The following is a 25749-nucleotide window of genomic DNA, read 5'->3' on the forward strand; positions in this document are numbered from 1 at the left end:
CTTCCTTCAGAGGGTCTGTGGATCCTCTTAGGACTGCTGGTTGGTTCTTGCAGTGGATCTGGAGCTAAAATTCACAGTGCAAGCCTCTGCATGCTGCTCTATCCAGAGCTGCAATCTAGTCCTGCCTGCCGTCTGCCATGATCCGTTAATTCCTCTCCTTCTGATTTTTAAAACATGTTTTATTATGGAAAACGTCAGACCCTTACACAAAGTTAGAGAATAGTGTAATGAACCCTTATGTACCCGTTACCCAGCCTCAACAGTTAGCAGTTCAAAGCCTGTCTTGTTTCATATATCTGTCTCATTCACTGTCATTACCCAAGTCACAGACATGATATTATTTTACTTTGATTTGATGTAGTTTTTTCATTGTGTATCTTCTTTTTGTAGAGATGGGGTCCTGCTGTGTTGCTCAGGCTGGTCTTGAACTCCTGGCCTCAAGCAATCCTTCTGCCTTGGCCTCCCGACATCTTGGGATTTCAGGCGTGAGCCTCCACACTCAGCCTCATTGTGTATTTCTGAAAGACTTTTAAAAATAACCACAATACTGTTATCACTTCTTAAAAATTTCAGTTATTTAGTATTGCCAGATGTCCAGCCAGTGTTCAGATTTCTCCAAGTTTGTTCATTGGTTTATATTACAATTTGTCCAAATCTAGATCTAAATTAAGTCTGTAAATTGCAATTGGTTGATATGTCACTTGTCTCACTTGATCCATAGGTTTCCCTTTCTATCTCATTTTTCTTCCCTTGGTATTTATAGAAGAAATTTGGTTATTTGTTTTATAGGACTTTTCACAGTCTAGATTTTGCTGATTGTATCCTCATGGTGTTTTGTAACATAGTAGTTGGTCCTCTGTATCTGTGGGTTCTGCGTCTGTGAATTCAATCCCGGATCAAAAACATTAGAAAAAATACATCTGTACTGAATATATACAGACTTTTATTCTTGTCATTCTCTTAATAATATAACAACTATTTATATAATATTTACATTGTATTGAGTATTATATGTAATCCAGAGATGATTTATATTATAGGGGAAGATATGCATAGGTTATATGAAAATACTACACCATATTATACCAGGGACTTGAGCAACCTCGGGTATCAAAATCCTGGAGGTCCCAGAACCATTGCCCCATGGATACTGAGGTGTACACTGTATTCATCTACCCTCTATCCTTCTTGCAGATTGATAGTTGAAGCCAGAGGCTTGATTCATGTTTGATTTTTGTGGCAAGAATACTTCATAGGTGGTAGTTGTTATTCTATCACTACACCAATATAAACTACAGTTACATAGATATAGAACTGTAATCATACCATGATCTGGTTGTCTTGTTGTTTTACCAGGCTTTGGTTAATTCTTTCTTCATTTCTCCTATGGTCTTTTTCTCCACCATCAAGATTTCTTTTTTCTTTTTCTTTTTCTTTTTTTTTTTTTCTTTTGAGCTGGAGCTTCACTCTGTTGCTGGGACTGGAGTGCAGTGATGCAGTCTCAGCTCACTGCAACCTCTGCTTCCCAGGTTCCAGCACTTCTCCCTCAGCCTCCCGAGTAGCTGGGATTGCAGGTGCCTGCTACCATGACTGGCTAATTTTTGTATTTTCAGTAGAGATGGGGTTTTGCCATGTTGGTCAGGCTGATCTCGAACTCCTGACCTCAGGTGATCCACCTGCCTGGGCCTCCCAAAGCGCTGGAATTACAGACATGAGCTACCCCGCCCAGCCAGGATTTCTCTCTCTTTTTTTTTTAAGTTGTAAGGCGTCATACCTAGATTATTAGGATTTAAGTATCTAATTTGGCTGGGGGGAAAAAAACAGAGAGAAACTGCTTTTCAATATTTTCATCTACTTTAAAAATATTTATTGGCCGGGCGCGGTGGCTCAAGCCTGTAATCCCAGCACTTTGGGAGGCCGAGATGGGCGGATCACGAGGTCAGGAGATTGAGACCATCCTGGCTAACACGGTGAAACCCCGTCTCTATTAAGAAATACAAAAAAAAAATAGCCGGGCGAGGTGGCAGCGCCTGTAGTCCCAGCTACTCGGGAGGCTGAGGCCGGAGAATGGCGTGAACCCTGGAGGCGGAGCTTGCAGTGAGCTGAGATCCGGCCACTGCACTCCAGCCTGGGCTACAGAGCGAGACTCCGTCTCAAAAAAAAAAAAAAAAAAAAAAAAAAAAATTATTTATGGTACCATCGCTGCTTCATCTCTTTCCTCATTTAAATATTATTTCTGCCACGTGAAACCATTCTCATCAAGGTTATCAATGAACTCCTTGCTGAATACAACAGACCCATCCAACCTTACTTTGCTTGATAGTTGGACAGCTTTGGATACTGTTGATTGCTTCCTTGAAATACTCTCTTGGCTTTTGAGACATACTCTCTCCTCTTTTTCTTTTACCTCTTGAACTGTTACTTTTAGCCTTAGTTGTAGGCTCTTTTAAATATAGGTGTTGCTCTGCACAATCTCCATGGGTAATCTTATCCACTGCTGTGGTTTCAGTAAACATGTCTAAATAGTACCAAATCTTTTTTTTTTTTTTTTAATAGGTTGGTTCTCTTTAGAACTAACTTGTTTGTTACAGCTTCGTACTGGAAATTTCACAGGCATCTTAGAATCAACATATCTAAAATGGAGTTAATCATACTTTCCTCATCCCCTCACACATTCTACTTTCCTGTTCAATTTAGTTTAGTTTTTTTGTTTTTTGAGACGGAGTCTCGCTCTGTTGCCCACCCTGGAGCGTGATTTCGGCTCAGCTGCAACCTCCGCCTCCTAGGTTCAAGCGATTCTCCTGCCTCAGCCTCTCAAGTAGCTGGGATTACAGGCGCTCGCCACCACACCCAGCTAATTTTTGTATTTTTAGTAGAGACGGGGTGGTTTCGCCATGTTGGCCAGACTGGTCTTGAACTCCTGACCTCAGGTGATCCACCCACCTTGGCCTCCCAAAGTCCTGAGATTACAGGCATGAGCCACCGCTCTCCATCTCAACTTAGTTGTAAGCCAGAAATCACTTGACTCCTTGACTGACTTTCTCCCTTTCTTACTGTCCACGTTGAATCACTAGTCCTGTAAGATTTACCCAGTAAACAACTTTAATGCATCTCATTCTCTTTATTTACTCCTGTTGTCCTAACATAGACCTCTGTCATCTGTCACCTTCATTACTGCAAGCTTCCTTTCTGGTCTGTTCTTCACTATGTAAATGAGAGTGATTTTTTTCTAAAAAACTTATCTAATGGCTCCCCATTGGCCCTGGGATAAATTATAAAGACCTGAGTTTATTTTGTGGCCTGGTTGCTTGCTGAGCTTCACCCTGTGCCATCGCCCACAGGTGGCAATACTTGTCACATTATTCACGCTGTTTTAATTGCCCTCTTGGCTGACTCTTCCAGTAGACTGTAACTTCTTGAATGTAAAGACCAAGTCCAGCCGGGCGTAGTAGCTCACACCCGTAATCCCAAGCACTTTGGGAGACCAAGGCGGGTGGATCACTTCACGTCAAGAGTTTGAAACCAGCCTGGCCAACATGGTGAAACCCCGTCTCTACTAAAAATACAAAAAGTAGCCAGGCATGGTGGTGGTTGCCTGTAATCTCAGCTACTCAGGAGGCTGAGGCAGGAGAATCACTTGAAACTGGGAGGTGGAGGTTGCAGTGAGCTGAGATTGTGCCACTGCACTCCAGCCTGAGCAACCAGTGAAACTCTGTCTCCAAAAAAAAAGACCAAGTCCTTTTCCCCATTAAACATGGTATTTAAGACAATACCTAGCACGTACTATAAATTAAGTGTTCTTTATATGTTTGTTGAATGAATGTTTGTTCAGTACACCAATGTATTTAATGATTTGTGTATGTGTTTTATCATTATTAGGTAATCCTACTGTGCCAGTACTGTCATCATTCTTTTATTTTTATTTCTTAAGAGACAGAGTTTCTCTCTGGCACCCAGCCTGGAGTACAGTGCCACAATCATGGTTCACTGCAGTCTTGACCTCCTGGGCTCAAGCAGCCTTTCTGCCTCTGCCTCCTAAGTAGCTGGGACTGACTACAGGCGTGTGCCATCATGCCTGGCCAGTTTTTTTTACTTCTTGTAGAGACAGGGTCTCGCTGTGTTTCCCAGGCGGGTCTCAAACTCTTGGGTTTAAGCAGTCCTCCCACCTCAGCCTCCCGAAGTGTTGGGATTACAGGCATGAGCCACCATGCACAACACTGTCATTATTCTTGTACATTGATTTGCTTTTTTGGCTAGCAGAGGTCTGTTTATAATTAAATTGGACTCTGTAATATACATCATATGGGGGGAGTTTTTTCTGATTAAAGCAGGGATTTTTGCCATAACTTATTTTCACTCTATATAATTGGACCAGGCATGGTGACTCACGCATGTAATCCTAGGACTTTGGGAGGCCAAGGCAGGAGGATTGCTTGAGTTCAGAAATTTGAGACCAGCCTAGGCAATGTGGCAAAACCCAGCCTCTACAAAAACACACACACACACAGAGAAAATTAGCTGGGGTTGGTGGCACATGTCTGTAGTCTTAGCTACTCAAGAGGCTGAGGTTGGGGGATACCTGAGCCCAGCAGGTTGAGACTGCAATGAACCATGATTGTGCTGCCACTGTATGCCAGCCTGGACAACAAAATAAGACCCCATCTCAAAAAAGAAAAATATGAAGAAGAGTGAGGCTTGAATAATTGGGAGTTATTAAGTACCAAAGAAGTATGGTTTACTGGGTTGTTTGTTGTGTTTGGTTCCACTTCCACTATTTCTTAGTGATACCAATCATATTTCTCAGAATTTAGATGGAGTGATAGTGATGGCTTTCGGCTGTCATTTGTAGTTAGCTGGGCTCCAGGTCAGAAGAGTCATTAAGGATTATAAAATAAATTCCTGCTTTTATTTACTAGAATTGTTCTTCAGATGAGGGTCTCTAATGGAATAGCAGTTGCCATAGTGAGCTGTCACTCAGGGCTCATGTTCGTTTTTTGTTTGTTTGTTTTTGAGACGGAGTCTCCCTCTGTTGCCCAGGCTGGAGTGCAGTGGCATGATATCAGCTCACTGCAACCTCTGCCTCCCAGGTTCAAGCGATTTCTGGCAAATTTTTGTATTTTTAGTAGAGACAGGGTTTCACCATGTTGGCCAGGCTGGTCGCAAACTCCTGATCTCAGTGGTCCGCCCGCCTCAGCCTCCCAAAGTGCTGGGATTACAGGCGTGAGCCTCCATGCCTGGCCTCAGGGCTCATATTTGAAACCCGAAGGTATGCTCCCCGCCCCCCCCCCCCCCCCCCCCCCGCTTTAAAAGAAATTGGGTCTCACTTTGTCACCTTGACTGGAGTGCAGTGGCATGATTTTACCTACCATAACCTTGAACTCCTGGGTGGAGAGCACTCCTCCTGCCTTAGCTTCTGAAGTAAGCATGCACCATCACACCTACCTAATTTTAAACATTTTCTGTAGAAACGGGGCCTCCTATGTTTCCCAGGCTGGTCTTGAACTCCTGGGCTCAAGTCATCCTCCCGCCTTAACCTCCCAAAGTGCTGGGATTACATGTGTGAGCCACCATACCCACCTCTCATTTTTCTTTCTTCACTGGCTTATTCATTACTGTATTCCCAGTGTCTGGAGCAGTGACTACAATGGCATTTGAAAGGTACTCAGGAAATGGTCTTTTAACTCTTCTGTCCATGATAGGTTTCTAGATTGGTTATCCCACAGGGTCTTCATTATATGTTGATTTCATATCATTTGGAGGATGGTTTTTTTTTTTATTGCTTTGAATTGCCTTTTCCACTGGTAGCCTCTATTTTAAATAAGACCATCTCAAATACGTTTCTTAATTCGGTGCATTGGTTAAGAGAGCATAAGATTCTAGCACTTTGGGAGGCTGAGGCGGGAGGATCCCATGAACATAGGAGTTTGAGATCAGCAACGTAGGGAGACCTGTCTCTACAACAAAAAAATTAAAAATTAACTGGGCATGGTGGTGTGTGCCTGTAGTCCCAGCTGCTTGGGAGGCTGAGGTGGGAGGATCGCTTAAAAAAAAAAAGCCTAAGATTGCTAAGCAGTAATGTATGTTATAAATACCGGCCATTCTCAGGTTGTTGGTGACTAACATTCAACATTGAAGGTTACTTCAGTTATAGTTGGCACTGTTGGGCTTGTGCAGTTCATGAAACCCTTATCTGTTTTACCTTTTATACCTTTTTTGTAAATACGAAATTTTACTTTTTGTCTCTAAGAGAGAATTACAGTCTTTTAGAGTTATATGTTAATATTTGAAATCAAATGTATCTGTCAGGTTAACATGATTGGGATTGGGTAAATGTATGTTAAATTTAAAAGTAATGCTGTTTTGGCTCATTGAATTATTAATTTAAAAGATATAAAACAGTATGGTTTTTGACATTAGTTGACTTTTACTATAAGTTGAAAATCATGTGATATTTATACTAACATCACAATAAATTTTATCTTTGAAAATGAGTACTACAACTAATAATTTAGAAATAAATTTTAAGTGAAATAATCTTTTTTTTTTCTTCTCTCTTTCTCCTTAGGTGGAATGAATCTTACTTGTTGAATATCTCCTGGTTACCAGTTGGATTCATTTGTAAAAGAATCATTTTCCCCTGTGTGGAAGACACTCAGTGGCATATTTAAATTATAAGTCCACGGATCAAAAAGCTTTTTGATTTCCCAAAGGAGGGACATTACCACTATATCAGATAAGCTTGACATTACAGCCAAGATGGTGCTGTCCCAGAGACAACGAGATGAACTGTAAGTTTCTTTGTTTTGTGCTTTAAAAAAAAATCGCCCTCATGAGAGAGAAAGTAGTAAATTAAAATACAGCTTTGGGAGGTCTCTTCTAAGATGAAAACTATTTTTACTAGTGTTCCAATATTGGTTTAGGCAGTTTGGTCTGATTTTAAAACAGAGTCTTGTTATGATATAGCATTATTTTTAAAATTTATTCATTTTTTTCTGAGAAGGAGTTTTTCGCTCTTGTCACCCAGGCTGGAGTACAATGGCACCATCTCGGCTCACTTCAACCTCTGCCTCCTGGGTTCAAGCGATTCTCCTGCCTCAGCCTCCCAAGTAGCTGGGATTACAGGAACCTGCTACCATGCCCAGCTAATTTTTGTATTTTTAGTAGAGATGGGGTTTTACCATGTTGTCCAGACTGGTCTCGAACTCCTGACCTCAAGTGATCCACTCACTTCGGCCTCCCAAAGTGCTGGGTTTACAGGCATGAGCCACTTTGCCTGGCCATGATACAGCATTATTCACCCTTGTGACTTGATTGTATGTAAGTTTAACGCAAAACAGACAAGTCAGTTGGGATAAGTTTTACCCTAAGCGTATCTTTTTTGTTTGTTTTTTTGAGACAGTCTCGTTCTGTTGCCCAGGCTGGAGTGCAGTGGCGCCATCTCGGCTCACTGCAGGCTCTGCCTCTCGGGTTCATGCCATTCTCCTGCCTCAGCCTCTCGAGTAGCTGGGACTGCAGACACCTGCCACCATGCCCAACTAATTTTTATATTTTTAGTAGGGACGGGGTTTCACCGTGTTAGCCAGGATGGTCTCGATCTCCTGACCTTATGATCCGCCCGCCTTGGCCTCCCAAAGTGCTGGGATTACAGGCATGAGCCACCGCGCCCTGCCCTGAAGCTTATCTTTTAAAATATTATGTTCAATAGGAAGTTAGGTGCTTCAAAGCTCTTCTAAACTTTTTTTTTTTGGTCTGGAATCTATGTCTTAGAAAAGTGAAAGCTGTCTTGTTCTTCTTATCACTGATGCCTTTCCTTTGCCTTGTTGTGTTTCTTTTATCTTCCAATGGCCATTACAGAATTTGAACTTCATGAGGTAGCTAATAAAATAATTAATGCGGATGCTTTAATGAGAGAGGTGTGCAATGGTTTGACCCCTTCTGTTTTAGAGTATTTTATAGCATTCCTTTTTTTTTTTTTTTTTTTTTTTGAGACGGAGTCTTGCTCTGTCGCCCAGGCTGGAGTGCAGTGGCCGGATCTCAGCTCACTGCAAGCCCCGCCTCCCGGGTTCACGCCATTCTCCTGCTTCAGCCTCCCGAGTAGCTGGGACTACAGGGCCCGCCACCTCGCCCAGCTAATTTTTTTTGTATGTTAGTAGAGACGGGGTTTCACCGTGTTAGCCAGGATGGTCTTGATCTCCTGACCTCGTGATCCGCCCGTCTCGGCCTCCCAAAGTGCTGAGATTACAGGCGTGAGCCACTGCGCCCGGCCAGCATTCTATTTTTATAGGTGAAGAACATAGGGGGATTTTCCACTCCTCCTGCTTCACCTGACTAGCCTTAAAAACAAAAAACCAAAACGGGAAAATGTGGCTTTATGTTCTACTTTTTCTTTTCTTTTTTTTTTTGAGACGGAGTCTCACTCTGTTGCCCAGGCTAGAGTGCAGTGGTGCGATCTTGGCTCACTGCAACCTCCGCCTCCAGGGTTCAACCAATTCTGCTGCCTCAGCCTCCCAAGTAGCTGGGATTACAGGCGCCTGCCACCACTCCCAGCTAATTTTTGTATTTTTAGTAGAGTCAGGGTTTCACCATCTTGGCCAGGCTGGTCTCTGACTCCTGACCTTGTGATCCACCCGCTTTGGCTTCCCAAAGTGCTGGGATTACAGGCATGAGTATGTTCTACATTTTTAAAATTAAAAAAAAAATTTATGTGGCTTTTCAACAATTTTTATTTGAAAGTAATTTCAAATTTATAAAGTTGCAAGATTAACACAAAGCATACTAATGTTTTTTGAAATACACCCATTGTTAACATTTGTACCATTTGTATCATCTGCACTCTGTGTGTTGGGGGTGTGCGTGTGCAGTACACAATAGGTTTTCCTTAAACCATTTGAGAGTAAGTTGCATATATCAAAGAAATACCTTTTCCCACAAATAAACGTAAGTAGTTCCCAAGAATAAGGATATTCTATAAAACCGCAGTATAGCTAGCAGTTTTATTAAATTTAACTTTCCGTGTTCCAGTTTTGTCAGTTGATTCTGTAATGTCTTTCGTGGTGCTTTGTGACTCTGGTGCATCATCCAGTCCAGGATCAGGCATTGCATTTAGCCCTCATGTGTCTTCAGTCACACGTAATCTGGAACAGTTCCTCAGCTTTTCTTTGTCCTTTTTTTTTTTGACCTTGATGTTTTTGAGGAATAGTCTTTGTTTTAAAATAGCGTATTTCTCATATTGTCCTTTTTTTTTTTTTTTTTTTTGAGACAGAGCCTCGCACTCTCGCCTGGGCTGGAGTGCAATGGTCCAATCTCGGCTCATTGCAACCTCTGCTTCCTGGGTTCACACTATTCTTCTGCCTAAGCCTCCCAAGTAGCTGGAATTACAGGCACCCACCACCACACCCGGCTTATTTTTTGTATTTTTAGGAGAGGCGGGGTTTCACTATGTTGGCCAGACTGGTCTCAAGCTCCTGACCTGGTGATCCGTCCACCTTGGCCTCCCAAAGTGCTCATATTGTACTTTTCTAGTGTTTCCTCATGATTAGATTGAGGTTATGCATTCTTGGCCAGAATACTACGTAAGTAGTTTGTATTCTTCTTAAGACAGTTGCATTTAGAGAGAGATATGGTCATCTGCCCCTCAATTTTCATCCTCAACCAAAATGATTGATTTTTCCACTGTGTAGTTACTGTTGTTTTCTTTACCACAAATAAGTGGGAAGTACTTTTAAGACCATACAAACATTAATGTTTTCCGTCAGTATTTCCCTTCTGGATTTGACATCTATTGATGAGTCTCGCCTGAACCATCATTACTACAGCGGTTTTTATAGAGTGGTGATTTTCACCACCACTCATTCCACACTACAGGCAGCACTCATCATTTTGCTGTAAGCAAGGGACTTTATTTTTCTTCTCTTTATTTACTTGCCTTTCTTTTCTTTCTTTCTTTTTCTTTTTATTTACTTGTCTCCTTCCCTCCCTCCCTCCCTCCCTTCCTTCCTTTTTTTTTTTTTTTTTGGAGTCTCACTCTGTTGCCCAGACTGGAGTGCAGTGATGAGATATTGGCTCACTCCAACCTCTGCCTCCTGGGTTATTCGATTCTCCTGCCTGAGCCTCCCAAGAAGCTGAGATTACAGGCACCTGCCACCGCGCCCAGCTAGTTTCTGTATTTTTAGTAGAGACAGGGTTTCACCATGTTGGCCCGGCTGGTCTTGAACTGCAGACCTCAGATGATGCGCCCACCTTGGCCTTCCAAAGTGCTGGGATTACAGATGTGAGCCACCGCGCCCGGCTGTCTTTTCATCATTGATGTGAACTCATGAGTTCTCGTATTTTCCATCGTTTATCATGCATCACTGTTCTCACTGTTTTCGTACTTGAATTGTCCCTCGTTTGGCCCGTGAGAGCCCCCTTAGTTGATACTTTTGTATGCTCCTATCATTTTGGGGGATTACTTCCTTACTTTCTAGAATAACAAGATGTTCCAGGTTTACTATGTACCTATCCTGCCTTAATTCTAGAATCAGCTCTTTCTCCAACAAGCTTTGGTTCTTAGTGGCGCATGATATGTATTAGAGACCAAGATATGGGCACTAGGTATGGACATTATTACTGGGATGTCTTTGCTTCTGAGCCCTTTAAGTAGAGACAGAGGTAGAAAATACATGCATGTATGAATACATATACCGACACCCTGGTAGAGACATATACAAGTGTTTTCTCAGTCTTGGCAAGATTGACATTTTGGGCCAAATAATTCTTTGTTGTGGGGGCTGTCTTGTATAATGTTGGTTGTTAGCAGCATCTCTGGCTTCTACCCACTAGATGCTACAAAGAAAATTATCTCCAGACATTGCCAATGTCACCAGTTGAAAACCACTGATAAGTACCTACATGTACACATACTTACTTTAGAAATCATTAGGCTACAGTGATGCTTCTAATTCTGGTCTGTCCCCACAAAATTCTTTATCTTCTCTCATTCCATTTATTTATATCCCTCTTCTTCCATAGCGAGAACCCTGACTCCCAATAATATCAATAGATTGACTCATTTGCTCAATTTTGTAATATAGAATGAGCACCCCAAGTCCAAAAATCCAAAATGCTTCAAAATCCAACACTTTTCGAGTGCCAACATGACACTACAAATGGACGGTTCCACACCTGACTGACCCCATGTGACCAGTTGCATATGTTATTTAAAATATTGTATAGAATTACCTTCATTAGAACTTGGGGATAAGTGTTCAGAAAAAAATAAATAAAATTGCCTTCAGGCTGTATGTATAAGGCATTTATGAAACAAATGAATTTTGTGTTTAGACTTGGTTGAGGCTTATCCCCGAGATACCTCATTAGATATATGCAAATATTCCATAATTTAGAAAAAATGTCGAAATCTGAAATACTCCTGATCCCAAGCATTTCAGATAAGAGATACTCAACCTCTACTTCTAAAATAGTTTTAGAATTGTTTCCCTCATACTTCTACGAAGACCAAACATCCGGGAACGGATTGAGAATGCGTATGCAGCTCTACTCCTGCCTGTCCTGCCCACGACATGATCATCAAATGTGTTAATAGGTTACTTAGAATTTGTTTTGTTGTTGTTTTCCCTCTTTGCATGATGGTATTACTCATTTGAAATATAGTTGAGTTCATCTTGCTTATTTTGATCCTCCCCCTTACTCCCCGCTGTCCTGTCTTTAATTTTTTTTAGAAAAACATATACCCAGAAGTGTTATTCTCTTCTGAATCCCTTCCACCATGTTACCCCCAACTCCTTTCATCCCTTGAGGGAATCAAGCTTATTGTTTTTAAAAATATGAGATATATGTCTTCTTATTTCTCCCTCTTTCTTAAATAAAAGGTAGCATACTATATATGTTCTTTGTTTGTTTGTTGGTTGGTTGGTTGGTTTTGGAGACAGAGTCTCATTCTGTCTTCCAGTCTGGACTGGAGTGCAGTGGCATGATCATGGCTCACTGCAGCCTTGACCTCCTGGGCTAAAGCGATTGACACATTTCAGCCTCCTGAGTAGCTCCGACTGCAGACACATGCCATGCCACCATGCTCAGCTAATTTTTTCCTTTGCCTTTTTTGTTTTCCCCCTTTTGTGGAGAATGGGGTCTCACTATATTGCCCAGGCAGGTCTCGAACTCCTGGGCTCAAGCTATTCTCCTGCCTCTGCCCCCCTAATAGCTGGGATTACAGGTATGAGCCACTGCGCCTGGCCACACTCAACTAATTTTTCTTTCTTTTTTGTAGAGACGGTCTCACTGTGTTGCCCAGGCTGCCTCTGGACTCAGGTGATGCTCCCACCTAGGCCTCAGAAAGTGTTGGGATTATAAGTGCGAGCCAACACACCTGGCTTCCCCCTCCCCACCCCGGAGACAGAGGCTTTCTCTGTGGCCCAGGCTGGAGTGCAGTGGGGCGATCTCAGCTCACTGCAACCTCTGCCTCCTGGGTTCAAGTGATTCTTGTGTCTCAGCCTCCTGAGTAGCTGGGATTATAGGTGGGCACCACCACACCCAGCTAATTTTTTGTATTTTTAGTAGAGACAGGATTTCACTATGTTGGCCAGACTGGTCTTGAACTCCTGACCTCAAGAGATCCACCTGCTTTGGCCTTCCAAAGTGCTGGGATTACAGTTGTGAGCCACCGTGCCCGGCCCATACCTGGCTTTTTTTGATGTTGTTGTTAAAGACAGATTCAACCTCTTTTGCCCAAGCTGGAATACAGTGGTGCAGCATTTAATTTCTGGGCTCAAGTGATCCTCCCACATCAGTCTTCTGAGCAGCTAGGACTTCAGGCTCCTGCCACCACATCTGGCTAATTTTTTATTTACAAATTTTTTTTGTGAAGATGAAGTCTTGCTATGTTGCCCAGGGTGGCCTCACTCTTGGGCCCAAGCCTCCCAAGTTGCGGGGGTTCCAGGCTCAAGCCACTGGGCCTCTCTTGCTCTTTTTTTTTTATCTTACCAATCCAGTATCTCCTGGAACTTTTTCCGTGTAAGTTCATAAGACTTTTCCTCATTTTTCTCTTTAAAATAGTTGTAGGCTGGTCACAGCGGCTCATGCCTGTAATCCTAGCACTCTGGGAGGCTGAGGTGGGTGGATCACCTGAGGTCAGGAGTTCAAGACCAGCCTGGCCAACATGGCAAAACCCCATCTCTACTAAAAATACAAAAAATTAGCTGGGCTTGGTGGCAGGCGCCTGTAGTCCCAGCTCTTTGGGAGGTTGAGGCAGGAGAATCACTTGAACCTGGGAGGTGGAGGTTGCGATGAGCTGAGATCACACCATTGTACTTCAGCCTGGGCAACAAGAGTGAGACTCCATCTCAAAAATAAATAAATAAATAAAACAGTTGTATATGTAGCACCTAGTTCTCTACTTATACCTTAATGTATTCAAGCAGTCTCCCGTGTTTGGTATATTTAGGTAGTTTTCAATATTTTGTAACTCCAAATAATACTGTATATAATACATAACCCTGTTTAAGTGTACCTTTGTGTTACTTGGAGCTATATCTGTTTTTTAGTCGTTGTTATTTCTGAGTCAATTCAGATCTTCCAGATGCTTTGTATGAACTCACTGCAGTCACACTTACTACCGTCATAATCAGGATAAGTATTTAAACATTATGACATTATGACCCACAAGAGAGCTTTTAATTTGAATAAAAATGAAGTGAAAGAGGAGAACCTAATTTCAGATGACTAAATGTGTGGAGAGCTTTAGATAAATCAGTTAAAATGTTCATCAGGCCAGGTGTGGTGACTCACACCTATAATCCCCAGCATTTTGGGAGGCCGAAGTGAGAGAGTGGCTTGAGCACAGAGGTTCAAGACCAGCCTGGGCAACCTGGTGAAACCCCGTCTCTACAAAAAATACAAGAATTAGCCATTCGTGGTGGCACATGCCTGTAGTCCCAGCTACTCAGGTGGCTGAGGCAAGAGGATTGCTTGACCTTGGGAGGTTGAGGCTGCAGTGAGCCATGATCATGTCATTGCACACCACCCCGGCAACAGGGCAAGATCCTGTCAGAAAACAAAAACAGAAGTGTTCATCAAGCAAAGAAAATTTGTCTTATGATAAGATTTAAATGTAAATCTGGGGCCGGGCGCGGTGGCTCATGCCTGTCATCCCAGCACTTTGGGAGGCTGAGGTGGCAGATCACTTGAGGTCAGGAGTTGGAGACCATCCTGGCCAACATTGTGAGACTTCACCTCTACTAAAAATGCAAAAATTAGCTGGGCGCGATAGCGCATGCCTGTAATCCCAGCTAGTCGGGAGGCTGAGGCACAAGAAGCACTTGAACCCGGGAGGCAGAGATTCAGTGAGCCGAGATTGCACCACTGCACTCCAACCTGGGGGACAGAGGGAGACTGTCTCAAAAATATATATATTTCTCTTTTTTTTAGACGGAGCCTCACTCTGTCACCCAGGCTGGAGTGCAGTGGCGCGATCTCGGCTCACTGCAGCCTCCGCCTCCTGGGTTCTCCTGCCTCAGCCTCCCGAGTAGCTTGGACTACAGGCGCATGGCACCACGCCTGGCTAATGTTTTGTGTTTTTAGTAGAGACGGGGTTTCATTGTGTTAGGATGGTCTCGCTCTCCTGATCTCGTGATCCACCCGCCTGGACCCCCCCAAATTGCTGGGATTACAGGCATGAGCTACCACGCCCGGCCAAATATATGTATGTTTCTAAATAGCTCCGGAGTTGAGATTAAAATAAAACTTAGGAACTGAAGACATCAGTAATAATGAGGGTACTGACAACAAAAACTTATCAGATACAGCCACCATAGCCTACAGAAAGTCTTCGGTGAATCTTTATAAAAATAATGACAAAAAATGAACTATGTATTCAATTTAAGAATAAGAACAACAAGATAAGTCTAAAGAAAGCAGGAAAGGGAAGAATTAATAATAAAAGCGGCCGGGCGCGGTGGCTCAAGCCTGTAATCCCAGCACTTTGGGAGGCCGAGACGGGTGGATCACGAGGTCAGGAGATCGAGACCATCCTGGCTAACACGGTGAAACCCCGTCTCTACTAAGAAATACAAAAAACTAGCCGGGCAAGGTGGCGGGTGCCTGTAGTCCCAGCTACTCGGGAGGCTGAGGCCGGAGAATGGCGGGAACCCGGGAGGCGGAGCTTGCAGTGAGCTGAGTTCCCGCCACTGCACTCCAGCCTGGGCGACAGAGCGAGACTCCGTCTCAAAAAAAAAAAAAAAAAATAATAATAATAATAATAAAAGCAGACCTTAATAAAACAGAAAATAGTCCAGTAAACTTAATTAATAAAACCAAAACTAGCTTTTTAAAAAGACCAGTAAAATAGACAAACCAATTTAATAAAGAGAAAAGACATAAATGAACTATATAGGAATGAGAAATTCAACATAAAATGAATTCAGATGATGTTCAAACTTATGAGAGTACGTTATCCTATTTGAAAATCTGCCGGGCGCAGTGGATCTCTTGAGGTCAGGAGTTTGAGACCAGCCTAGCCAACATGGCGAAGCCCCATGTCTACTAAAAATACAAAAATGTATTTTTTTGTATTTTTATTGTGTGGTGGACACGCCTGTAGTCCTCACTACTCAGGAGCTGAGGCATGAGAATCGCTTGAACCTGGGAGGCGGAGGTTGCAGTGAGCCAAGGTTGTGCACTCTAGCCTGGGCGACAGAGTGAGACTCTCAAAAAATAATAAATAAATAAATAAATAAATAAATTTGAAAATCTAAATGACCTGGGTGCTTTTTCTAGGAAAATATGTGATAACATTGGTTCAAGAAATAGTAGGAAACTTGAATAGATAATTAAATGTAGAGGACATTGTAACATTAAAGACTTCAAGCCCAGGCAGTTTTTAAGCCTAGATGCTAATTTTTTCAAATCTTAAGGACCATTTACTTCCCAGATTCCATTGTCTTTTCCGGGACATAAAGGTAGTAAATTTAGGAGCTTATTCCATAAGGCGGGCACCACCTTCATAGAAACACTGGGCAAGGCCAGGCATGGTGGCTCACACCTGTAACCCCAGCACTCAGATAGGCCAGGGTGGGTGGGTCTTTTGAGTCCAGCCTAGCCAACGTGGCAAAACCCTGGCTCTACTAAAAATAAAAAAATGTGGCTGGACACAGTGGCTCACGCCTGTAATCTCAACACTTTGGGAGGCTGAGGCAGGTGGATCACCTGAGGTCAGGAGTTCAAGGCCATCCTGGCCAACATGGAGAAAGCCCATCTCTACTAAAAATACAAAAATTAGCTGGGTGTGGTGGTGCACACCTGTAGTCCCAGCTACTTGGGTCAGGGCTGAGGCATGAGAATCGCTTGAACCCAGGAGGTGGAGGTTGCAGTGAGCCGAGATTGTGCCACTGCACTCCAGCCTGGGAGACAGAGTGAGACTCTGTCTCAAAAAAATAAAAGTACAAAAATTAACTGGGGTTGGTGGCGCACACCTGTAATCTCAGCTACTATTTTGAAGGCTGAGGTGTGAGAGTATTTTGAACCTGGGAGGCAGAGGTTGCAGTGAGCTGAGATCATGCTGCTGTATTCCAGCCTGGGTGACAGAGTAAGACCCTGTCTCAAAAAGGAGAACAAGAAGGTTACAGTCTAATTATTTCTGTGAACTCAGATATAAACATACTAAATAATATAATAGTGGAATCCAGTAGAATATGAAAAGCATTATGCATGGCCAAGTGTATTTGTTCACTCATGCTGCTAATAAAAACATACCCAAGACTGGGTAATTTATAAAGGATAGAAGTTTAATTGACTCACAGTTCAACATGGCTGGGAGGCCTCAGGAACTTTAAAATAATGGCAGAAGGGGAAGCAAACATGTTGTCCTTCACATAGTGGCAGAAAGGAGAAGAATGAGAGATGAGTGAAGGGGGAATCCCCTTATTAAGCCATCAGATCTCATTGAGAGCTCACTGTCATTAGAGTAGCATGGGGGAAACTGCCCCCATGAGTCAGTTACCTCCCACCGGGTCCCTCCCACCACACGCGGGGATCATGGGACCTACAATTCTTTTTTTTTTTTTTTTTTTTTTTGGAGACGGAGTCTCGCTCTGTCGCCCATACTGGAGTGCAGTGGCGCGATCTCGGCTCACTGCAAGCTCCGCCTCCCGGGTTCACGCCATTCTCCTGCCTCAGCCTCCGGAGTAGCTGGGACTACAGGCGCCCGCCACCACGCCCGGCTAATTTCTTTTTGTATTTTTAGTAGAGACGGGGTTTCACCGTGTTAGCCAGGATGGTCTCGATCTCCTGACCTCGTGATCCGCCCGCCTCGGCCTCCCAAAGTGCTGGGATTACAGGCTTGAGCCACCGCGCCCGGCTGGGACCTACAATTCAAGATGAGGTTTGGGTGGGGTCACAGCCAGATCCTATCACCAAATACAGTTTTCCCCATGATTACGAGGTTGGTTCAACATGAAGAAATTCATGGCTGGGAATGGTGGCTCACGTCTGTAATCCCAGCACTTTGGGAAGCCGAGGCAGGTGGATCACTTGAGGTCAAGAGTTCAAGATCAGCCTGGCCAACATGGTGAAACCCCATCCCTACTAAAAATACAAAAAATTAGCCGGGCGTGGTGGCGCACACCTGTAGCCCCAGCTACTTGGGAGGCTGAGGTGGGAGACCATGAACCCAGGGGGCATGATTGTGCCATTGCACTCACTCAACAGAGTGAGACTGTATCTAAAAAAAAAAAAAAATGAAACACCATATGATTAATCCAGAAAGATGTAGAAAATGATAATTTTTAGTACCCATTCCTGATTGTTTTTAAAAAAAAAAAAAACCCTGTAGAAAATAACAGGATATTTTCTTAACTTGATTATGGCTACCTACCAGAAATATACCATAAACATTAAAGTAGAAATAGTAGGTGCATTCCCATTAAAGTCAGCAAGAAACTAAGAGTTCCTGTATCTCTGCATCTGTTTTAGGTGTTTGAGATTCCAGCTCATGTAGTAAGGCCACAAAAAGAATTAGAAATATTGGAAAGGAAGCAACCAAACATTTATAGGTGACAGCATCTACAGGGACAACCTAAGGGAACCAACAATGAGAATTAATGGGTTCAGGGCCAGGCGGGGTGGCTCACACCTGTAATCCAAGCACTTTGGGATGCCGAGGCTGAGGCAGGAGAATTGCTTGAAACTGGGAGCGAGATCATGCCACTGCACTCCAGCGTGGGCAACAAAGCAAGACTGTCTCAAAAAATATTAATAATAATGGGTTTAGTATGGTGACCTAAAACAAGATGGCATACAAAAATAAACTGTTCTTGGCCAGGCACAGTGGCTCACACCTTTAATCCCAGCACTTTGGAAGGCTGAGGCGGGTGAATCACCTAAGATAAGGAGTTCAAAACCAGCCTGTCCAATATGACGAAACCCCTTCTCTACTAAAAATACAAAAATCAGCCAGGCGTGGTGGTGTGTGCTTGTAGTCCCACCTACTTGGGCGGCTGAGGCAGGAGGATTGCTTGAACCTAGGAGGCAGGGAGGTTGCAGTGAGCGGATATCATGCCACTGCACTCCAGCCTGGGCAACAGTAAGATTCTGTCTCAAATAATAAACTGTTCTTGTTATTGGATAATACAGTAGAAAAGATTTTTTTCCTTGTTTCTGGATGAAAAAGTCAGTATTGGACAGATACCACAACTCTTAAAATAATAAAATGCAATCCCAATCAAAATTCAAACTAAATTTCTCATTAGCTTGACCAGCTTGATCTTAAAAATCATTTGGAAGAGAAAAATGAATATTTTAAATGATAGATGGGAAAGGAACTGAATCTATCAGATACACAAATATGATTGTAAAATGTGGAATAGGCAAATAGGTTAGGGGAACCAAGTTGAAAGACATGCCCATTTATGAAATTTAGAATGGGATAAAGGTGGTATTATTAAAAGTGTTAATGTTGAACACATACAGAATAACAGTATAAAGTGGTAGAGAAAGTATAGACTTTGGGTAGAAATGAACTTCCTCAAGGTATAAAATGTAGAAACAAAAGGAAGAGTGGTAAGTTTGACTATATCAAAATAGAAAACTTCTGTGTGAAGAAAGGCCTTAAAACAGGCCAGACACTGTGGCTCAGGCCTGGAATTCAGTACTTTGGGAGGCCAAGGAGGGAGGATTGCTTGAGGCAGGAGTTTGAGATGGGCCTGGGCAATGTAGGTACAAGATTTTATCTTTACAAAAAATTTGTTTAAAAAATAGTCTGGTAGCCAGGTGTGGTGGCTCAAGCCTGTAATCCCAGCACTTTGGGAGGCTGAGGCAGGTAGATCACCTGAGGTCAGGATTTTCAAGACCAGCATGGCAAAACCCCGTCTCTACTAAAAATACAAACATTAGCCAGACGTGGTGGTGTGCACCTGTAATCCCAGCTACTCGGGAGGCTGAGACAGGAGAATCACTTGAACCTGGGAGGTGGAGGTTGCAGTGAGCCGAGATTGCACCACTGCCCTCCAGCCTGGGCGACAGAGCAAGACTCCATCTCAAAAAAAAAATATAGGGATGTCGGGCACGGTCTTGGGACCTACTTGGGAGACTTCAGTGGGAGGATCTGGGGAGGTCTTGTGCCACTGCACTCTAGCCTGGATGACAGAGCAAGACTCTGTGTCAAAAAAAAAAAGTAAGTTAATTGAAAAAATCAAATTTTTTGTGGGTATGTAAAAGTAATCCTACAATTGATACAATTTTTTTTCTTTAAAATTATTGTGAATTCAAAACTTTTTCTGTGTGTATAATGCCATTCTCTTACTCTGTGAATTGCCTGTTTGGGGTGTTGCTACATTTTTGTTTTGTTTTCTGTTGTAGTGTTTACATTTTTCTTGTCAATTCATAAGAGGACTAGTGTACTAAGTCACTCATGTCCATATGTTGCAAAGAAGTGTTACAGAGTAAAACTGTTTTCCTTGATACTACCTTTAGATTCATGTTTGGGAAGACCTTCGCAATTCATGACTACATAAGTATTCACTTTTACTTTCTTAAGGCATTTTTGTTTTCGTTTCTTTTTATAGTAATGTCTAAGCCATCTGGAATTTATGTTTGTGGATTATACAAGGAAGGGATTCAAGTGCTTTTTCTCTGAGTCATTATCCACATGTCCAAACATTTATTGAATAGTCCTTTCCTTATTGATCTGAAAACACCTTCTTATAAAACCTTGCATTGGTTTTTGGACTTGCTGTGCTTTCAGGAGCCAGAAGAACACTCTTGATTATTGTAGCTTTATATTAATAATATATTTTGGCCGGGTGCGGTGGCTCACGCATGTAATCCTAGCACTTTGGGAGGCTGAGGCAGGTGGAACACCTGAGATCAGGGTTTCAAGACCAGCCTGGCCAACATGGCGAAACCCCATCTCTACCTAAAAAAAAAAAAAACGTTAGCTGAGCATGGTGGCGCCTGCCTGTAATCCCAGTTACTTTAGGAGGCTGAGACAGGGAGGTAGAGGCTGCAGTGAGCTGAGCTCGCACCACTGCACTCCAACCTGGGTGACAGAGTGAGACTCCATCGCAAAACAAAAGAAAAATACATTTCAATATGAGGTGATAAATTCTCCTAAATTTTTTGTTTTGTAAACCACCTTGCTTCTCTCAAATTATTTTCCCAAAAAGCCTTAAATGTTTTCCATAGGAATTCTGATTTGGGAATAGAGTGAGTGAGTTGGTAGAGGGTGCCAATATGCCTTTTCTCATGCCCCACCTCTTAATTTTGCCTTTCCCCAGTTTTCCCTACTGTTACCATCTCACATTTATGTGGTATATTTATTATAATTGATGAGCCAACATTGACACATTATTACTAAATCTACAGTTGACATTAGAGTTTACTCTTTTTGTTGTATATTCTGTTGGTTTTGACAAATGCCTAATATTAAATATCCATCAATCATACAGAATAAATTCACTGCCCTAAAAATCTCAGCCTCCACCTATTCATCCCTCCCTGCCTCCCTAAAACCCTCATATTTTTACTGTTCCCATAATTTTGTCTTTTCCAGAAAATTACAGTTATATAGCATGTATCCTGTTCAGATTGGCTGTGTTGACTTAGCAATCTGTACTTAACATTTCTCAGCCGGGCTCGGTGGCTCACACCTGTAATCCTAGCACTTTGGGAGACCGAGGCGGGTGGATCACGAGGTCAGGAGATCGAGACCATCCTGGCTAACACGCTGAAATCCCATCTCTACTAAAAAAATACAAAAAATTAGCCGGGTGTGGTGGCGGGCGTGTGTAGTCCCAGCTACTCGGGAGGCCAAGGCAGGAGAATGGCGTGAACCCGGGAGGCGGAGCTTGCAGTGAGCCAAGATTGCGCCACTCACTCCAGCCTGGGCAACAGAGTGAGACTCCGTCTCAAAAAAACAAAACAAAAAACCAAAAACATTTCTCCATGTCTTTTCATGACTGTAATATGTTTTTAAGCTTGTTTTGTTGTTATTTTGTTGTTTGCTTTCTTGCTTTACAAAACTGACCTCTGCGTTGTTGAGGTATTCAGGGTTTCTCCTGTGAATCTGTTTGAACATCATCCATACTTGGCAGTGATTGGAGAGTGGTTTTTCCCTGGCCTGTGTGAAATACACTGAAGGTCTGCACCTGCCCGCGCACTTCGCGTTGTACGTGGGAATATACTAGAGCTGCACATGTTCCTGCAGTGGTGTCAGATGCCAGCTAGTTCTAGGGCTTAGTTTAAGATTTGGGTAGTCTTTGCCTGACTTTGTGATCTATAGAAAGGCATGAAAGGAATTTTTAGATCTTGTTAGTGACTCAGCTTTCTAACAGGTATTTCCCACTCCTTTTTAAATCTTCTGGCTCAGTTTAATTGCAGAATACTCTGAGACTGCAAGTTGAGCTGTTTAAATCCAGGTACTGTTTGCACTGTTTACCTGTGTGAATTTGAATTTTATTAACATGGGGCCACAGAAGCAAAGTACATGAATGAATTGGATAGTAAGGTTCAAATAAGACTATAACTGTAATCTAAATTTCAGATATTTATGTTTATATTTATAAAAACACCTATGTATTTTCATTTACTGTCAAAGTAAGTATACATTTTTTATTTTTTTAAAAAAATTTATTATTATTATTTTTTGAAACTGAATCTCACTCTGTTGCCCAGGCTGGAGTATAGTGCAATCTCGGCTCACTGCAACCTCTGCCTCCCGGGTTCACGCGATTCTTCTGCCTCAGCCTCCTAAGTAGCTGGGATTACAGACGGGTGCCACCATGCCTGGCTAATTTTTTATAATTTTAGTAGAAACAGGTTTCGCCATGTTAGCCAGGATGGTCTCAATCTCCTGACCTTGTGGTCCACCCACCTCGGCCTCCAAAAGTTCTGGGATTACAGGCATGAGCCACTGTGCCCGGCCAGTAACTATACATTTAAACATAAACTATTTAATATGCTGCTTATCTCCAGCTTACATGTTGAGGTCCCTGTTGTCTTTAAACTTTTTTTTTTTTTAAAAGACAGTTTTGCCCTTATCGCTTAGGCTGAAGTGCAATGGCGCTATCTTGGCTCACTGCAACCCCTGCCTCTCAGGTTCAAGCGATTCTCCTGCCTCAACCTCCTGAATAGGTGGGATTACAGGCACACACCATCACACCCGGCTCATTGTATTTTTAGTTACACCATGTTGGCTAGGCTGGTCTCAAACTCCTGACCTCAGGTGATCCACCCGCCTCAGCCTCTCAAAATGTTGGGATTACAGGTGTGAGCCACTCCACCTGGCCTGTCTTTTCAACTTTAAAAGTTTGATAATGATGGAATCTTTAATCATATTGCCTATATTTCCACTTTCTATGCAGTGACTATTGTTTCTGATTATTACGTTAAGGTAAAAAATTTAAAAGGCCCTTTCGGTCTTCAGAGGAGGATTAAAATATTCTCAGTGTGTGTTTTTGTTTGTTTTTAGAGATAGTGTCTGGCTCTGTTACCTGGGCTGGAGTGCAGTGGCGCGAACTGCACAGGTGTGATTACAGTTCACTGCAGCCTCCGCCTCCCGAGCTCAAACCATCCTCCCACCTCAGCCTTCCAAGTTGTTGGGACTACAGGTGTGTGCCACCATGCCTTGCTAATTTTTCTGTTTTTTATAGAGACAGAGTTTTGCCATGTTGCCCAGGCTGGTCTTGAACTCCTGGGCTCAAGCAATCTGCCTGCCTCAGCGTCTCGCAGTGCTGGAATTACAGGTGTGAGCCACCCTGCCCGGCTTTTTTTTTCTTCTTTTTCTTTTTTCTTTCTTTTTTTTTTTAAAGAGACAGGGTTCAGGCTGGAGTGGTGCAGTGGCATGATCATAGCTCATAACTCTGGGATTCAAACAATCCTCCCACCTTAGCCTTTCAAAGTGCTGGGATGACAAGTGTGAGCCACCACGCATAGCCTGTGTTAGATCTTTCTATTCTTTGGAAATTTTTGATTTCCAGAATGAAATTGCTCATCATTTAAAATACATATATATGTTAACTTTTTTATAAGAGTGAAATGTAGGCATCTATAAAGATGATCAAGATATGATCAAGGTCAAAATTGTTGACTTTCTGGAAAATTCATACAAAGCCCTTTTATATACCACATCACATTGCATTTCATTGAAAGATGGAGGGTATTCTAGAGAATTGTATTAGAAAGAGAAGACACATGGTAGGCCAGGCACAGTGGCTCACTTCTGTAATCCCAGCACCTTGGGAGGCCGAAGCAGGTGGATCACCTGAAGTCAGGAGTTCAAGATCAGCCTGACCAACATGACGAAAACCCGTCTTCACTAAAAGTATAAAAATTAGCTGGGTGTGGTGGCACATGCCTGGTAATCCCAGCTACTCTGGAGGCAGAGGTTACAGTAAGCTGAGATTGCACCACAGCCCTCCAGCCTGAGTGACAGCGAGACCGTGTCTCAATAAAAAATAAAACACATCATAGAAGAGGAAGGCAGATTCTTTTTTTTTTTTTTTGAGACAGAGTCTCGCTGTCACCCAGGCTGGAGTGCAGTGGCCAGATCTCAGCTCACTGCAAGCTCCGCCTCCCGGGTTCACGCCATTCTCCGGCCTCAGCCTCCCGAGTAGCTGGGACTACAGGCGCCCGCCACCTCGCCCGGCTACTTTTTTGTATTTCTTAATAGAGACGGGGTTTCACCGTGTTAGCCAGGATGGTCTTGATCTCCTGACCTCGTGATCCGCCCGTCTCGGCCTCCCAAAGTGCTGGGATTACAGGCTTGAGCCACCGCGCCCGGCCGGCAGATTCTTTTGTAGTTGCTAAGTGTGATGGTTATGTGTTCACACACATGTATAAGATGTGCCATCCTCCAACCTTGTTATAATGTCACATTACCCGACTGATGTGGAAAAGAAAAATACAAGAGGAAAGCAGTGCCAGAAACACAAGTAACTACATTGAGAAAGTTATATGCTGAGTAGCTTCTATTTTCTGTGTGGAGTTGGAGGTCAGCTGAAGGGTGGGATGCAGTTAGGTGGGTTTTTTCGTTTGGTTTTTGTTTGTTTGTTTTGAGATTGAGTCTCTCTCTCTCACCTAGGCTGGAGTGCAGTGGTGTGATCTCGGCTCAACTGCAACCTCCGACCCTGAGATCAAGCCGTTCTCCTGCTTCAGCCTCACAACTAGCTGGGACTACAGGCGTCTGCCACCATGCCTGGCTAATTTTTTTGTATTTTTAGTAGAGACGGGGTTTCACTATGTTGGCCAGGCTGGTGTTGAACTCCTAACCTTGTGATCCGCCTGCCTCACCTCCCAAAGTGCTGGGATTACAGGTGTGAGCTGCTGCGCCCCGCCAAAATTAGGTATTTAAAAGGGAAAAAAAGGACCAGTCTAGGCAACATATTGAGACCGTATCTCTACTTAAAGAAGAAAAAAGAATGACTGATCATGGTGGCATATGCCTGTAGTTGTAGCTACTCAGGAGGCTGGAGCAGGAGGATCCATTGAGCCCAGGAGCTTGAGGATGCAGTGAGCCATGATTGTGCCACAGCACTCCAGCTTAGGCAACAGAACAAGACCTCATCTCTTTTTTTTTCGAAGAGTGAGGAAAGGGGCCTGGGACAAGTAAATGATTCATCAGGTGGCAATGGAATGACAACCATATACTATGACTTGACCTATCCTAATTCTAAAAATATAAATCGGTTATTAGCAGTATTGTAGATAATTGAATATTCTGCTGCTCAGTGCAGAGTAAAAACTGCTCCATCAACAATTGGAAGCTACATTTAATCAGATAATTCAGGGGATGCCTATTATGAATATGACCTGATTTTAAGGGATCTTCATTGTTTTTTAGGGTTTGACTTACTATACAGTGGTCTTCCTTTGTTTAGTTTGCTATATCATGTAATCTGCCTGTATACTTCTGATACTTCTGATAAATAGGTCTTTTAAAATTACTGCTTTCATTAAATTGCATTTTCTTGCCTTGAATGTCCTACATAGTCTGTTCTCTTTCTAGCCATTTCTCTCATTATTTTAATGCCACCTTTCTAATGTTTTTATCTATTTTTTAGATAATTTGCTTTTAGAGCAGTTTTAAGTCATGGTAATGATTATAGCATCTTTGCCTTGTTCTTTAACACAAGTGTTTCTAGTGTTCTGCCACTATTAGATTTATTGGTTGAAGGTTTGAGAGATTTCTTTTTCCTGATGTTAGTGAACATTCTTAATGAAGACCTTTCCGTTAATAAGGAATGTTTTAAAATCAAGAATGTT

The 25749-nt window shown here is 42.8% G+C and overlaps 1 protein-coding gene and 1 non-coding gene across 3 annotated transcripts in view; both read left to right on the forward strand.

The window, feature by feature from the left end:
- Positions 1-25749, forward strand: part of LOC105471766 (platelet activating factor acetylhydrolase 1b regulatory subunit 1) — a 106238-nt gene that overhangs the window by 43659 nt on the left and 36830 nt on the right. For both annotated transcript variants that reach the window (XM_011724479.2, XM_071082126.1), the window contains exon 2: positions 6566-6788. In XM_011724479.2, the coding sequence (XP_011722781.1) occupies positions 6757-6788 (32 nt within the window). In that variant the 5' untranslated portion in view covers positions 6566-6756. The remainder of the gene's footprint in view (positions 1-6565; positions 6789-25749) is intronic.
- LOC112425338 (small nucleolar RNA U13) lies at positions 24276-24376 on the forward strand. Its single transcript, XR_003016406.1, has one exon. It is a non-coding gene; the product is annotated as a small nucleolar RNA U13 (small nucleolar RNA).

This window comes from Macaca nemestrina, chromosome 17, assembly GCF_043159975.1.
Source record: "Macaca nemestrina isolate mMacNem1 chromosome 17, mMacNem.hap1, whole genome shotgun sequence".
Lineage (NCBI taxonomy): Eukaryota > Metazoa > Chordata > Mammalia > Primates > Cercopithecidae > Macaca > Macaca nemestrina.